This window comes from Pelobates fuscus, chromosome 8 (genome assembly GCF_036172605.1).
Source record: "Pelobates fuscus isolate aPelFus1 chromosome 8, aPelFus1.pri, whole genome shotgun sequence".
NCBI lineage: Eukaryota > Metazoa > Chordata > Amphibia > Anura > Pelobatidae > Pelobates > Pelobates fuscus.
This window is the reverse complement of record NC_086324.1, coordinates 98,024,207-98,039,171: the sequence shown is the minus strand read 5'-3', so window position 1 is coordinate 98,039,171 and position 14,965 is coordinate 98,024,207. Positions and strand designations below refer to the sequence as shown.

The 14,965-nt window shown below is 38.9% G+C and overlaps 1 protein-coding gene across 1 annotated transcript in view; it reads left to right on the top strand.

Moving 5' to 3' along the window:
* ITGAV (integrin subunit alpha V) overlaps positions 1-14,965 on the top strand; it is a 167,524-nt gene that overhangs the window by 126,837 nt on the left and 25,722 nt on the right. The window contains exons 20-23 of the mRNA XM_063430178.1: positions 477-624; positions 11,986-12,078; positions 12,248-12,327; positions 14,608-14,688. Of these exons, the coding sequence (XP_063286248.1) occupies positions 477-624; positions 11,986-12,078; positions 12,248-12,327; positions 14,608-14,688 (402 nt within the window). The remainder of the gene's footprint in view (positions 1-476; positions 625-11,985; positions 12,079-12,247; positions 12,328-14,607; positions 14,689-14,965) is intronic.

Sequence of the window (14,965 nt, the reverse complement as noted above, 5' to 3'; positions counted from 1 at the left end):
CTGAACAAGATTTTGGTGATGTAGACTTATATTTGGAGGGCTTGCAAGGCAGAAGAGAGTGACCTCCAACGCTGCTTAGTTACAATTTTTATAGTCTATGCAGACTATTAATTAAGTATCTTTATTAAATAAGTTAATTAAATGCAAATACAAATGGATGTTTGATGTTTTACTATGTTTTAAATGAATATAAAAAAAGTAAAGGGGAAAAAAATCAAAAAAGTATTGTGTAGCTGTGGGTTTCAGCATTGGACAGCATCAATGTATAATTGTATACATGCCTCGTTTCAGTAATTCTTGTCACTTTGGAACCATCATAGCTTTCTGTGGGTGAATGTGTCATGTCTTCTGCTAAAAAAAAAATCCTTCTGTATAACACATTGCAGAACTGTATATGTGAACTCTAGTTTATTGCGGAAAATAATTTAGAGCTTTTCCAAAAATGTACTTAATTTCTGTTTTTGTTTTTTAAATAGTGAGCAGAAGCAGATTTTTATTGGAGATGACAGCCCTTTGACCTTACTTGTTAATGCCCAAAATCAAGGAGAAGGTGCTTACGAAGCAGAGCTTTTTGTAGAGATACCACACCAGGCTGATTTTATTGGTGTCGTTAGGAACAATGAAGTAAGCCAGGGACCAATGGTCTCTTTTTTTTTTTTTTAATTTTTAAAAAATGTAAATAGTTTTTTGTTTTTGTTTTTTTTTAATTATTAGATCACTCTTTAACCCCTTAAGGACGCAGCTTCAGAAGTTGGACATACCCTTAAGGACTCAAGCTATTTTTGCATTTTCTGCTGTTTGTGTTCAACTGCAATTTGCATCGCTCTCATTTATTGAACCATTGAACATATTATATATCGTTTTTTTAAAGGACAAGATGGGCTTTACTTTGATGTGACTTATACATATATAAAATCTAATTTATTAAAAAACATAAAAAAATGAAAAAAATATATATATTTTTCACAGTTTTGGCAATAATAGTGTGTGTATAATATGTCCAGCTTAGGAAAAGTAATTCAAAATAAATTCATTTAGGTGTCTTGTTTTTCAAAGTGCATAATATGTAAAGGATTTCAGCTTATTTTAAAAGTTACAGGTCACAAAATACAAGGAGTAATATAAAATTTAAATGTGAAAATCTTTTAGAAGTTGGTATGTTTGACTTGTAAGTTTGACAGCTGTCACAGAAAACAAAATTGCTACACAAAAGTATATATTTATATAGAGAAGACATCACAGGCTATTTATTTAAGGGTATTTTGACACGTTTTACATAGCCATTTTCCCACCAATCTCTGCTACATATTGCAGTAAAATTGTGTTTTTTCTGTTTTTTGAAATACACACATATAACAAGGTTTTTTAAATGTGTATTTTGTAAAGCTGCTGTGTGCTATTCCTGGTCAAAATCCCATTTTGTGTTCAGCAACATCTGCTGAGTACAACAATACCCCCCTTGTATGCCTTCGCCACTATTTTGGGAAGCTACAATGAAATATAAGAGGCCAGACTATTTCAGTTTCTACAGTTAGAAAATTCAAAGATGGATTTAATGGACCTATGTCTTATTTTGGGGCATTATAGTAGTTTGGTTGTTCAAATGACTGCAAAAAAGGCCTACCATTTGTGAAAGTAGACACTCCAGGGTATCTCATATGGCATATATTGTGCCTTAACATGTCGCCATTTATTTGCCATTTTTTCGCCATATTTTCACCATTATATGTCAAAGTTTGTGGTGAAAATTTTTTTTTCGCATTTTTAACTTGTGCGTTACATTTGTGCTGGGCATTTTGTATATTTGAGATGTTCCAATATGATCAAACAACCTAAATTATGCTGAGCTATCTCCTATGAGTAAAACGATACCCCCAATGTATGCCTTTAGTCGTATTTCCTGACGCTACACTGCCATATAGGAGACCTGACCATTTCAGTTTTCACAGAATTTTATAGGTTTATGACTCATTTTGGGTTCTAATAGCAGGTTGCTTATTCAAACTTTCCCCACAAAGGCCTACCGTTTTTTAAAGTAGACACCCCAGGGTATTTCAAAAGGCCCATTTTGAACCTTAGGGTGGAATCATTTTTTCGCTAGTGAGTACCAAGTCTAGTAGTAGTAAGCATTTTCTCTTCCTTTTTGGCACATACTTTGAGATTTTACTGCATAGTTTACAATCCTTAGGTGTGCTACGGCAGTATAACACTTCATATGTCACTCAGCTATGTCGTCTGAGTACAGCAATACCCCCGTGTGTACCTTTCCCAGGTATATGTGGATGTTGGAGGGGCAACTTTGAGACTCAGCAATTTCAGGTCTGTTTCAAACTTTGAATTTTTACGCTGGGTCCATGTCCCATTTTGGGCATTTGACAGGTTGAGAATTCAAACTTCCCCAACAAAGGCCTACCATTTTTTAAAGAAGACACCCCAGGGTATTTCAAAAGGCCCATTTTGAACCTTAGGGTGGGATCATTTTTTCGCTAGTGAGTACCAAGTCTAGTAGTAGTAAGCATTTTCTCTGCCTTTTTGACACACACTTTGAGATTTTACTGCATAGTTTACAATCCTTCGGTATGCTACGGCAGTATAACGCTTCATATGTCACTCAGCTATGTCGTCTGAGTACAGCAATACCCCCGTGTGTACCTTTCTCAGGTATATGTGGATGTTGAAGGGGCAAATTTGAGACTCGGTCATTTCAGGTTTGTTTCAAACTTTGAATTTGCATGCTGGGTCCATGTCCCATTTTGGGTCAAACTCTGAGGCACTGTCTGTCACATCTCAATCCGCTGTCAGAATTCTCTAACTGTACTTCCTAAGCATTTTGAACTTTTTACACAAGAACTTTAACAAAACAATGTTATAATAATGTTATTTTATTTTTTTGTGGTTTTTTTTTTATTTGTATTTTTACCCCTAGCATACGCACTAAACTCCCCAATTTCCCAGGAACTATCATCCACCCCAATTAACTAAATACAAGGTAAAAAAAAAACATATATATATATATATATATATATATATATATATATATATATATATATATATATATATATATATATATATATATATATATATATATATAGTCGGTGGTTAAATAACAGAAGAACTACAACAAGAATATTAATTGTATTGAGAATTTATTGGCCCTGAGTATGAAATAATTTAAAACAGTTCCCAATACAAAGGCCAGGCTGTGAGGGACAATCAGGGCAGTAGAAACTGGTCTCCGTTCGAATGCCTCTCTGGTAACACAGCCTGCACCTTTTCTGGGGGGTCTTTTTTGGGGGGGTTGGTGGTATCCGGAAGCAGAAGTGACCTGTCTGAATATCTCTGCTGCTAGGCCCTGCTGATGGCTCCCCACTGTGGCACTCAGTGAGCAGCACCGAAATTAGCTGGAACTGAAATGTAAGAAAAGTACATTTCAGCTGAGGATTTGCCTTTTTGAAAAGGATGAATGCGTTATGAGTAGCCATTTGCATTAAATAAATGCCCACTTTCTTATACCAGGCCCTGGTCTTTCTCATTATCAGATATGGCTGCAGCAGTTGATCAGACAGGTCAACTCCCCCCATGTGTTTATTGTATTGCTTAATGCAGACAGGCAGCCGTCTTGTTTCCTGTCTGCCACGGACTGCGACCCTGCGTGTGTGTTCACTGTGCATGGTAGTCAGTATGAACACCTCCTTTTTGTCTCTGTATTTCAGAGCCAGCAGTTCGTCCTGGCATAGAGCAGCAGTTTCCCCCTTTTTAATTTTTTTCTCTGCCAGAGCCTTGGGGAAGCCAGTGCGTGTCTTGCGGATAGTGCCGCAGACCACAGTCTCAAAACAATATAGCATTTTTTTGAAGGGGTATGCTATTGTAGTAATTATCAAGGTAGAGGTGGTACCCCTTGTTCAGTAGCGGGTTCATTAGATCCCAAACTATTTTTCCGCTAGTCCCAACAACATCAGGGCAACCTGGGGGATCCCGGTGGCTATCTTTACCTTCATATACTCTGAAGGTATAAACATACCCACTGCTACTTTCACTTAACTTGTAAAGCTTGATGCCATACCGGGATCTTTTGGCTGGTATGTATTGCTTAAACCCCAGTCTACCCTTGTATTTCATTAGGGACTCGTCAATACATATATTCTTTTGGGGAGTATAAATTAGGCCAAATTCTTTATTAAAATGGTTAATTAGGGGGCGGATTTTATAGAGTTTGTCATACTGCGGATGATCTTTGGGGTGGCACTTCGAATTGTCATTGAAGTGCAGAAAGCGCAGTACTGATTCATATCTGGGCCTACTCATGGTCTGAGAGAAAATGGGAGTATTGCATACTGGGTTTTTGGACCAGTACATTCGGATGCTGGGCTTTTTTATAATTCCCATCAGCATGGTTAGTGCCCAGAACTGGTGGGGTACCAGCTCCCTTTTGTGGCAAGGTGACTTGTTGCATTTTGTGCCCGATACTGAGCTGCATAAATATTTGTTTGTGTAACTATCTGCCCTAAAAAATCATCCCTAAAGGAACAGCTCCACAAAATCCTGGGAGTTATAGCTGGTCATGTCTCCCTGAATACCAGGAGTCGCAGTGAACAGAGGGATGTCGGGGACAAAATTGTTAGGGGGCACCCAGATATCAGCGCCAGGAGCAGTGCCAGGGGTATCGTCACTCTCTTCATCTGTGTCTGGCACATAGTCACCCTCTACACTCTCTGAGGCAGTGTCGGTTGCCTCTGAGTCGGCTGCTAATATATTATATGCCTCCTTGGCACTAAACCTTCTAAGCATGGTGAAAGCTTAAAATTAACTTTAACTAAATAACGTATTTTTTTGTTTGTTTGTTTTTAACTTTTTTTATACTTTTTTTTGTTTTCTGATCTTTTTTTAACCCCTTAACGACCGCTGACGGTTCAGGACCGTCAGCGGTAAAACGTGCGTTTGGACCGCTGACGGTCCTGAACCGTCATAACGGTTTTGGGCTACTTACCTGATCGCCGTCGGTCCCACGGCGGCGATCAGCTCTCCTCCCGGTCCAGGGGGGTTGCCTGTCTGCCCGGGCAGTCCCCCCTCGGCAGATCAGGACCCCACGGCCATGTGATCACTCGATCACATGACCGCAATAGGTGTCCATGTGTCTGCCTGCAGGGGGACTGTCTGTGCTGACAGGCAGTCTCCCTGCAAGTGAAAAATCCAAAATAAAGTGTAAAAAAAAAAATAATATGTGTATATATATGCTATATATACATGTATTATATCTATATATACCTATATATAATATATGTATATATATCATATATATAATGTCACACTAAGTGTATTTTTATATTTATATATACGTATATAATTATAAAAATACACTTATATTTAAATTACACACGAATATATACAATATATATAATAACTATATATATGGTATATATATATTATTATAAAATACAAATAATATGTTAATAAAAATAAATAACAAAAAATAAAAATAATTTTTAATAATTAAAAAAAAATTATATATATATATTCAGTTTTATTCTAACAGTATTTTGATATTGATATATATATATTTATATCAAAATACACTTAGAATGTAATGATATATATATCTATGTATAAATAAATAAATAAAAATAATACGAAATATACATATGTCCACATACATAATTACATAAATAATTTCATAAATATACACGTAGACGTCAAATATATAAATATGTATATATATTAAAATTCTACGTGCATATTTATGTAATATTTTTACCTAATTAAGTAATTTTAATGATTGCAATTTGAGGGACCTGCCTGCCAACCCAGGCCAAAAGTCCAGATAATTTAATTTGCTAGCACTGTGTTTAACCCTGTAACTTTCTATGACACCCTAAATCCTGTACATGGGGGTACTGTTTTACTCGGGAGACTTCGCTGAACACAAATATTAGTGTTTCAAAACAGTAAAACATATCACAGCGATGATATTGTCAGTGAAAGTGAAGTTTTTTGCATTTTTCACACACAAACAGCTCTTTCGCTGAGGATATTATTGCTGTGATATATTTTACTGTTCTGATACACTAATATTTGTGTTCAGCGAAGTCTCCTGAGTATAACAGTACCCCACATGTAGAGGTTTTATAGTGTTTGTGAAAGTTACAGGGTCAAATATAAGGCTTGATTTTACTTTTTTTTTTTTTTATTGAAATTTGTCAGATTGGTTAGGTTGCCTTTGAGAGCGTATGGTAGCCAAGGAATGAGAATTAGCCCCATGATGGCATACCATTTGCAAAAGAAGACAACCCAAGGTATTGCAAATGGGGTATGTTCAGCTTTTTTTAGTAGCCACTTAGTCACAAACACCGGCCAAAGTTAGCGTTTTTTGCATTTTTAACACACAAACAAATATAAATGCTAACTTTGGCCAGTGTTTGTGACTAGGTGGCTACTAAAAAAAACTGGACATACCCCATTTTGAATACCCTGGGTTGTCTACTTTAAAAAATATGTACATGTTAGGTGTGTTTCAGGGATTTATGACAGATAACGGTGTAACAATGTCACTATTGATACATTTAAAATATATATATATTGAAACAGCAATTTCCTACTTGTATTTATAGGCCTATAACTTGCAAAAAAAAGCAATAAAGCATGTAAACACTGGGTGTTTTTAAACTCGGGACAAAATTTTGAATCTATTTAGCAGTTTTTTTCATTAGCTTTTGTAGATAAGTAAAAGATTTTTCAAGTAAAAGTCCAAAAACATGTTTTTTTTTTTATTTTTCACCATATTTTATTATTATTTTTAAATACAATATATGACATAATATATATACTGGTATGTAAAGAAAGCCCTTCTTGTCGTGAAAAAAACAGTATATAACTTGTATGGGAACCGTAAATGAGAGAGCGGAAAATTACAGCTAAACACAAACACCACAAAAGTGTTAAAACTGCTCTGGTCCTTAACGTACAAACATCGCAAAAACAGGCCGGTCCTGAAGGGGTTAATACTTTTTTTAACTTTTTTAAAACTCTTAAAAACTTTCTAAAACTTCTAAAAACTTTAAAAAAAAATGAACCCCTGTGGGTAAAAACAGAAATCAGATCACCGCTAAACACAGCGCTTACACCTAGCAAAGCAGAAAAGCTTTGACTTAAAATAAACTACTTTTTTTCCTATTTTTTCCTTTTTTCACTTTTTTTATGATTTTATAAACTTTTACAAACTTTTAATAACTTTTTAAAACTTTTCAGCTTCCTAGCTACACTAATGCTAGATTCCCCAAATTCCCCCTAGCTTCAATCCACCCCAGCTAACTAATTAACTGAAAATAATAGTAAAACAAAAATAAATTAAATATATTTAACCCCTGAGGGTTAAAAAGAAAATAAAGTTAACCCCTGAGGGTTAAAAAAAAAAACCTCTGATCTCAGTAAAGTACTGTGATCAGTATTGTGATCACTGCTGCCAGTGATCAAAGGGTTAATCCCTTGTTAATTTTCACAGGGAAAGGAGGTAAAGTATTTTTTTAAACTTTAAAACACTTTGTGTCTGTCAGGGACACAAAATTTCAAACGATCCGTCTCTCTCCACTTCTAAACACACACAGAGGTGGAGGGAGGAGGATCAGGAAATCCCAGCAGCACTGTGATCGCTGTGACTGGCTGTCACAGCGATCACATGTGCTGGGACAGCGCTATTGGCTGATGCTGGGCTTCCTCAAACGCCGAGGCACCCAGCAACAGCGTTAACCCCACGATCGCGGCGATCTGGCGTTAACTTTAGTAAATGACGGAAATTTTCCGTCAAGCGTCCTTAAGGGTAGGTCTGCCTTGACGGAAAATTTCCGTCCAGCGTCGTTAAGGGGTTAAATGTATTTATAAGATTCACACTTTTGCTTGAGATTTTTTAAACCACATTTTGATTTAGTTTCTTTACAAAGTATCTGCAGCTGTTTTACTTTAGGGAGTCACGTTACTTTCCATTTGAATACTGCAGCTGTAAGGTACGGACTGAGATGGAGAAGATATTCAACCAGATTTCTTTCATTTTATTTGATTATTACTTTACTATAATGATACTACCATTGTTACATATAGTTTACTACTGTAATATGTTGTACTTGATGTTACATGTAGTTATTAATAATCTGGCTGTTCGAATTTTGGTTGTCAAATACTTGTTTATGAGAAATGGCTAACCTGCTCCATTCCTCCTCCACCCCGCCCACTCCCCTACCCCCATCTGCCACTCCCAGCTGTAAATTCCTTTTAAGTAACTGTGTTCTTATCTCTCTTCCTTAGTTCCAAATCACTATCCATCCCAAGGCCGTTTTTAATTTTACTCGGCTTTACCCACCCACCCTTCCACTCCCCCTGTTCCTTCTAACTATATAGCATGCTCTTCCAGCTGTTTGGAACCACATCCAATCACCTCCTCGTTCACCATCACATGCTAACAGCTGCTGCAGCTATTGTATTAAATCTCTCTGCCATCACATACAAATCCCTTTGCTACCTCTTGTCTCATCTCCCCAGTTTAACCTTTAGATTGGAAGATGTTCCTGCTACGCTCTCTGGACTAGGATATATCTGCCCACTGGAAGCTGGATCCTGGTCTTGGGTCCAGGGAGGGTGGAGGACGGCGAGACCCCAACCAAGCTGCGGCGGTTTGTGGGGTTTACGGTGTAATGGTGTATCAGTACAGTGCTTATAGTGCCCGCAAGTACTAGGAAGCAGCGATTGACGGAGGTACCCGGTCGGGATGCCAGGCGGTCCGTCACACCAAGCATGTGCGAATCTCTTCCACCATAGATATTGTAGAAATAGGAATTGATCTTACCATAAGGCCGACAGCCATAAGAAGAACCTCTGGGTCCACAAGAAGGTCTGCCTCGAACTGAAAAAAAAACGGTGAGGCGGTCTTGTGCTCAGGTGGTTGAAGCCTGGAGTGGACGGAACCTTGAGATCCCCAGGAGGAACGGCCTGGCAGACTGCCCCGATATCTGTCGGCCCCGCAAAAAACTCTCTGGGAGAACACACGCTTCATGTTGGCTTGCGCCTTTTCAAGTGCCGTGAACATCCCTACGTAGGTGCTTAACTCCTCCACGAAGATGTCCCCAAATAAGAGACCTTTAGCCTGTGGTCCAGGCTCTGAGATTGCTAGGTTCGGTTCGATTTTCATTAATATGGACTTGCGTCTCTCCGTGGCCAGTGCCATATTGGCATTACCAGGTAAGCACACAGATGTTTGAATCCAACCCCTGATGGCCAGTAAGTCTGCGGGGGTTCCCCCTGCCAAGGCTGTTTCGACCATGTTGAAAATTTTGGCGCTTGGCCCTAGGATTTTATCCTGGCATTTACGCAGGGAAAAGTCCAGGCTTTTTTTGGCCTTCCACCCTGTTTTGCCAAAGAATATGGTGATTTTAGGATCCATGTCTGGCGTGGTACAGGCCATGTCAAGGAGTGTAGGACGTGGGCATTCCGCCCTGAGTTTATATCGTGCTTCCTTGTCAAGAGGTTTTCTAATTCGGGCGGCAATGTATTTAGCCACATGAACCAAAGGGTACCACTCTGAAGATTGTGAATGCTGTAAGCTGTCCAGATCAAAGAGTGGCTCGCCCTGAGGATCCAAAAGGGCGGAGTCATCCATCCGGTCTTGGAATCGAAACCAGGCCCTGACAAGAGTCCTGAATCATAAGAGTCCTCATCTGACTCGCTCAATGCCTCCTCTTGTTCCAGTTCAGAGTCGGAAGATTCAATGAGGGCTTTAGCCCTCTTCCAGGTCCTCACCGATTTTGCCCGGTGGGAGGCTCTCTGTTGTGGTGTAACTACCTGCTCTGTGACAGGACATATCCTGTCCGTCTCAAAAAAATGTGTAGGTCTCCTAGTCTATGTGACGGGATTTTTTTTTGCAGACTTACACCCACTAGGGGCTACCGGCATACTCTCTGGGGGCTTAGGAGCACTTTGGTTAGGTGGTTAGGGAGGACAGTAAGGCATGTGTGCTGAAATGTGACAGGTTATCTGTCATGTTCCCCATGGCCGTAAAGATGGCTTGTGGCACCGACTTCACCATCGTAGCGTCTGGTAGTGACTGAAACTTCTCAGAGTTCATTTGCTCCTGTGATGCGCAGCCTGAGTAGGTGGTTTGACTACCACCATGGGCTTAGGGAATCTAGGAGCACTAGCGGAAGGAGCGTCTAAATCCTTCTGGGACTGCATGATCAGATGATCCAGAATAGGGGTAGTAACAAAAGGGGGAGCAGTTATGGTACACACTAACAGTGTGGAGAAATAAACACTGGATATTATGGTAGGTGACTGTGATGGCAATCACAGTGTAAGGCACAAAAGCAGATAGGCACAGTAACAAGACAGGCACGTACAACCTCACAGAGTGTTCCCTCAGGAATGAGCCATGGGGAACACTGGAAGCTTGCCCAGCAACCCAGCCGGCCAATCAGCATTGACCCGCCCCCCAAACGACTGGAAAATGGGCATACGGAAGTGCAGAAAAATTGCCAACCAAAAAATGGCCACCGCAATTCGCATTAGCGTTATGCCATGCACGAGCGGCATAACACCACACACGAAGCCGCCAGTCGCGGGAGACGTTGGAATGTTGGTACCCGGCGGCGAGGCTCGCGGTTCGATGGAGAGGTGTGAGGGAGCCGGGTAGGTCAGTGTAAAGTCGGCAAATCAACAAGCCAACTAGATACAGGGAAGAAGGGGGGGGGGGGGGAGGCTGGGTGAAGGGAAAAAAGTGGCACTGAGTGCCAGAAGAGTTCACAGGCAATAATGCAACATAAAATAGGACAATAGATATATACACAAATACAGATAATAATGTTGAAATCAGTAAATCCACAAATTAAAGCTAGAGTAATATGTGAGAAGTACTTAGCTGAGGAGGCAGCAGCAAAGAAAAAGGAGTGGCTTCAGGTCACATCGGACATTATAGTGCAAGGAGCATTCGCATTGGTTAATATGTTATACTATAGTTAACCCTTTTGTGGTACATGTGGTTTTGTCTTCTTTGAATATTTCAATATCCTTTCTTTGCTGCTGAGGAATAAAGAAAGAGATAAAGCAAAATATGAGCCTCCGTGTACTTTAATAAAATCCTGTTTTTTTTCAATCTTTTCCATCTCAAACCAATTACTGCTTAGATGCGGTCTATATGACGCTACAATATTCTCTAAAGTTATTTATCTTGCTTAACAAATATAATGCTGTTGCCAATCTTAACCTAGTGCTAGCAAAATCTTCAGCACTAAGTGCATTAACACTATAAAATCTGCTGATTTCATGCCAAGACCCTCCTTGATGTATAGGGGCCAATCTAGTCTATCGGCACTAGTATAGTCCTGCTTATTTTACATTTGCTGCTCTGCGCAACCCTGCCACCGTTTTAAGAACACTCCAAGCAGGAGTGGTTTGGCACCTTCCCAGCGTTATCTGTTAAACTGATTAGCATAGTTTGGCTCTTTTTTTCTCAGTCCCACTGGGAACTTTCCTTCTCTGCTTCCTATCTTCTTAAGTAGGAGAATTTGGTGTCAGATTGTAGAGTACAGGAACTGTGTAATTGGCTGAGTGAGCTCAGCTGATGCTCTCAGATAGTAAATGAACACCTGCACTGGCCTCTCCTACTGTTGAAGACTGGAAGCAACATGGGCCCCCTGTGGGATGGTACTGTAGTGGTTAATGTGCCTCGAACGTTCCTTTATAGGAGATACATTGTGCATAGATACAGGACATTTGAAAGCTGTTTGTATTATGATGGAATCATCAGCCTTTAAAGAGTTAAGTAAAATATATACTTTTGGCTTGAATGTACAGATCCTCCTGCTCTTTTATATATTTTCAATATCTTGCAATTTGTTATTTTACTTTTACTATTTATAAGCAAACTTTTGTAAAGCTAATGTATAAGTAAAGGTGTATCATTTATTGGGTTTACTTTATTTTTAACATTTGTCATTGCCATTTTTCCAGACCTTATCAAGGTTGTCATGTGCCTTCAAGACTGAGAATCAAACGCGTCTTGTGGTATGTGATCTTGGAAATCCAATGAAGGCTGGGACTAAGGTAATACTAGAGTCAACTAAATATCATTAGCCTATACCTTTGCATACCACTCACCAGACCACTTGTAATTTCTGTCCAATCTTAAGACCAAGATTGGATTGAAACATTTCATGGTCCTTTACAAATATATGTTTATGAAATATATTTTCTAATCTTTATTTTACCTCAGATCCTGGCTGCTTTGCTTTTTAGTGTTCACCAGCATTCTGAAATGGACAATTCTGTGAAATTTTCCTTGCAGATTAGAAGGTATGTTAAGAAAAGATAAGATGATATGACTATATCTAGATAACGATATATGAAAAATATGAAATCCATTGACATTTTAGTTACCCTGGCTATTTTGCAAATAAACATCTCTAACTTTTATCTCCACACAAACCAGGTGGTTGGGTTCTCAAGTTACCACATTCCCCTTCTTCATAAGGCATCTGCTTTGTGTTAAAGTAATGAGGTCCCTTCATTTTTTGCTATGTTTTACTTCTTTTCACCTAAATTCCACAAATGTGTCTTCTGTGTGTTAACGGTTCACGCCTTGCTCCTTGCTATCAGATATTTTATTATGGAGGCTGAATAGTGAGGCTAGATAGTGCATAACAACTCATAGGACAGTATTGTCTAAAAGACCACTCTCTGCTTGACCCACTTCAGTCTGTATTGTTCACTCATCACTCTGTTGAAAAGGCCCTAACCAAAGTAGCCAATTATATAATTGCTGCCAAATCCAGTGGCCACTACGTTCACTTCTATGCAGATGACACACAAATCTATTGGTCCTCACCTGATCTCTCAGCGTCCCTTCTGATTCATGTCTCTGACTGCCTCTCTGCAATTTTTAACTGCATTGCTGCTTATTTCCTTAAACTTAACCTGTCCAAAACAGAACTTCTCTCCCTCCACTTCAATGGCACTACCATCAGCATTACCATGCTGGCTCACTGCCTAGGAGTTCTCTTTGACTCTAATCTCTCCTTCCGCCCCAGATGCAGCTAAGATGCTAATCAATGCAGCTGTCTTCTTTCGCCTTGGCTACTGCAGTCCAGTTCTCAATGGTCTTACACGTCCCCAGCTTTCCCCATTACGATCTATAAGAAATGCGGTGGCGAGACCCATTTTCCTGTCCACCTGCACTTACCATGCCTCCCCTCTCTGCCAGTCCTTACACTGTGTCATGGCGACCGCTGTGTCTCACACTGTGCACCTTGTTGAGGTGTGTTCCCACAAAGCCATGGGAATTCTGCCGATAACTCACTCTCCTAAACAGCAGCCAGGTCTAAAAGCATTAGAGACGCTGGCCGCTGCACGCCAGAGCCTTTTAAAGACTTCTTAACTTCCCTTGGTGTTTGATACTCGATTGTGCATGCATTATCACGTGATGTCTCGCATGTCATATGACTTCTGTGGGCCAATCAGAGCCCTTTTTTGTTATTTAACCCTGTCTAACATACAATAATGTGCCCCCTCTTAGCTTCCTTTCAGTCATTGTTATAAGCTCTGTCCTTTGTACCTAGCAATGTAGTCAATAAGGAGGACCAGCACTTCACTAGTTAGGAATTGGGTGCAAACTCCAAGGTTACTCACCTCACATCTAGTAAAAAAAACAAACACAAAAGGAGCCACAACACCAAAAAATAGTTTCAAGAGATTTGTTCCACCTGTGTAAAACCAGCAATGTTTCCACCAAACGCCAGAGTCTTTGTCAAGCCTTACTGGGCTTGACAAAGACCATGGAGTTGGGGGTAACATTGCTGGTTTTTAAAAGACGGAATAAATATATTTTGTACCTGGCAGTCCGCATAGAAAAGGCACACATAAATTAAGCAGTATTTTGTTTTCATTGTTTGAATTCTTGGTCTGTGTGAAGTAGGTGTCTGAGCGTTTACACTAGCTTATCTGGTAATCTACTCGGATGAGTTACCTTTACTTTAGATTTTATTAAGAATCAGAGAGAGCTGAGATCATAATACCAGAGTCTGTCACAAGATTAAGTACACCACAGAAATGTATGATTAATGTGTGACAGTGGTCCAATTGTCAGGTTAAGAGCCAGAAACCTAAGAGTAGTGGCCTACCACCATTTACCCATTTTGGTTTAACAACAGATTCACATTAGTAAGAAGATTGCATTTTACCCAGCTCATACATTGTTGCACTGTCTGCTCTGAGAAGTGTTGCATTATGTCATTGCCTTAAAAATTGCCTAAAAAAAAACCTTCTTCCTTTCTTTACCCTTTCTTCCCCCCCCCTTGTTTAATTGTATCTTACAAAATACAATTTTTTTATTCTAACATTTTTTTACCTAAAACTAAAAAGTAGATTGTGTGTAATTTAAATGTAATACAATCCTGTCCATCTATTAACAAAAGAATATATGCTACATGTATATGTTTTCTTGCATAGCGAACTTAATCCATAGTATTTGTCTGAGAAATTATTTAAAAAAGCAAAAAACAGAATTTATAATACTGAAAAATCTAAATTTTACATTAAATGTTTACATGAATTTACGTGATTTTCTGTCTGATGCAGCTCAAATCAATATGACAATTCAAGCCCAGTCCAATCTATAGAGATTGCTCTTGCTGTCTCATCAGCTGTTGAAATAAGAGGGTAAGTGTGATAATGTATAATATTTTAAATAGTACACTATATTTATTTTACATTAAACAATGAATATTTGCTGTTTGTTTATATGATATATAAATTTCTAGTAAGTTCTATTAGCTTTTTTGCTTTAGAGTAATTACCGGTAAATATATTTTGGTAAGGTATGAGGCAATGTATTTGCCAATGTTTAATTTGTTTTCAAAACTTTGTGAAAAGTCATTGTGGTCTCTTCAGTAAAAATCTAAGGTAAATAATAACACCGCAACTTTTTAGATTTCCA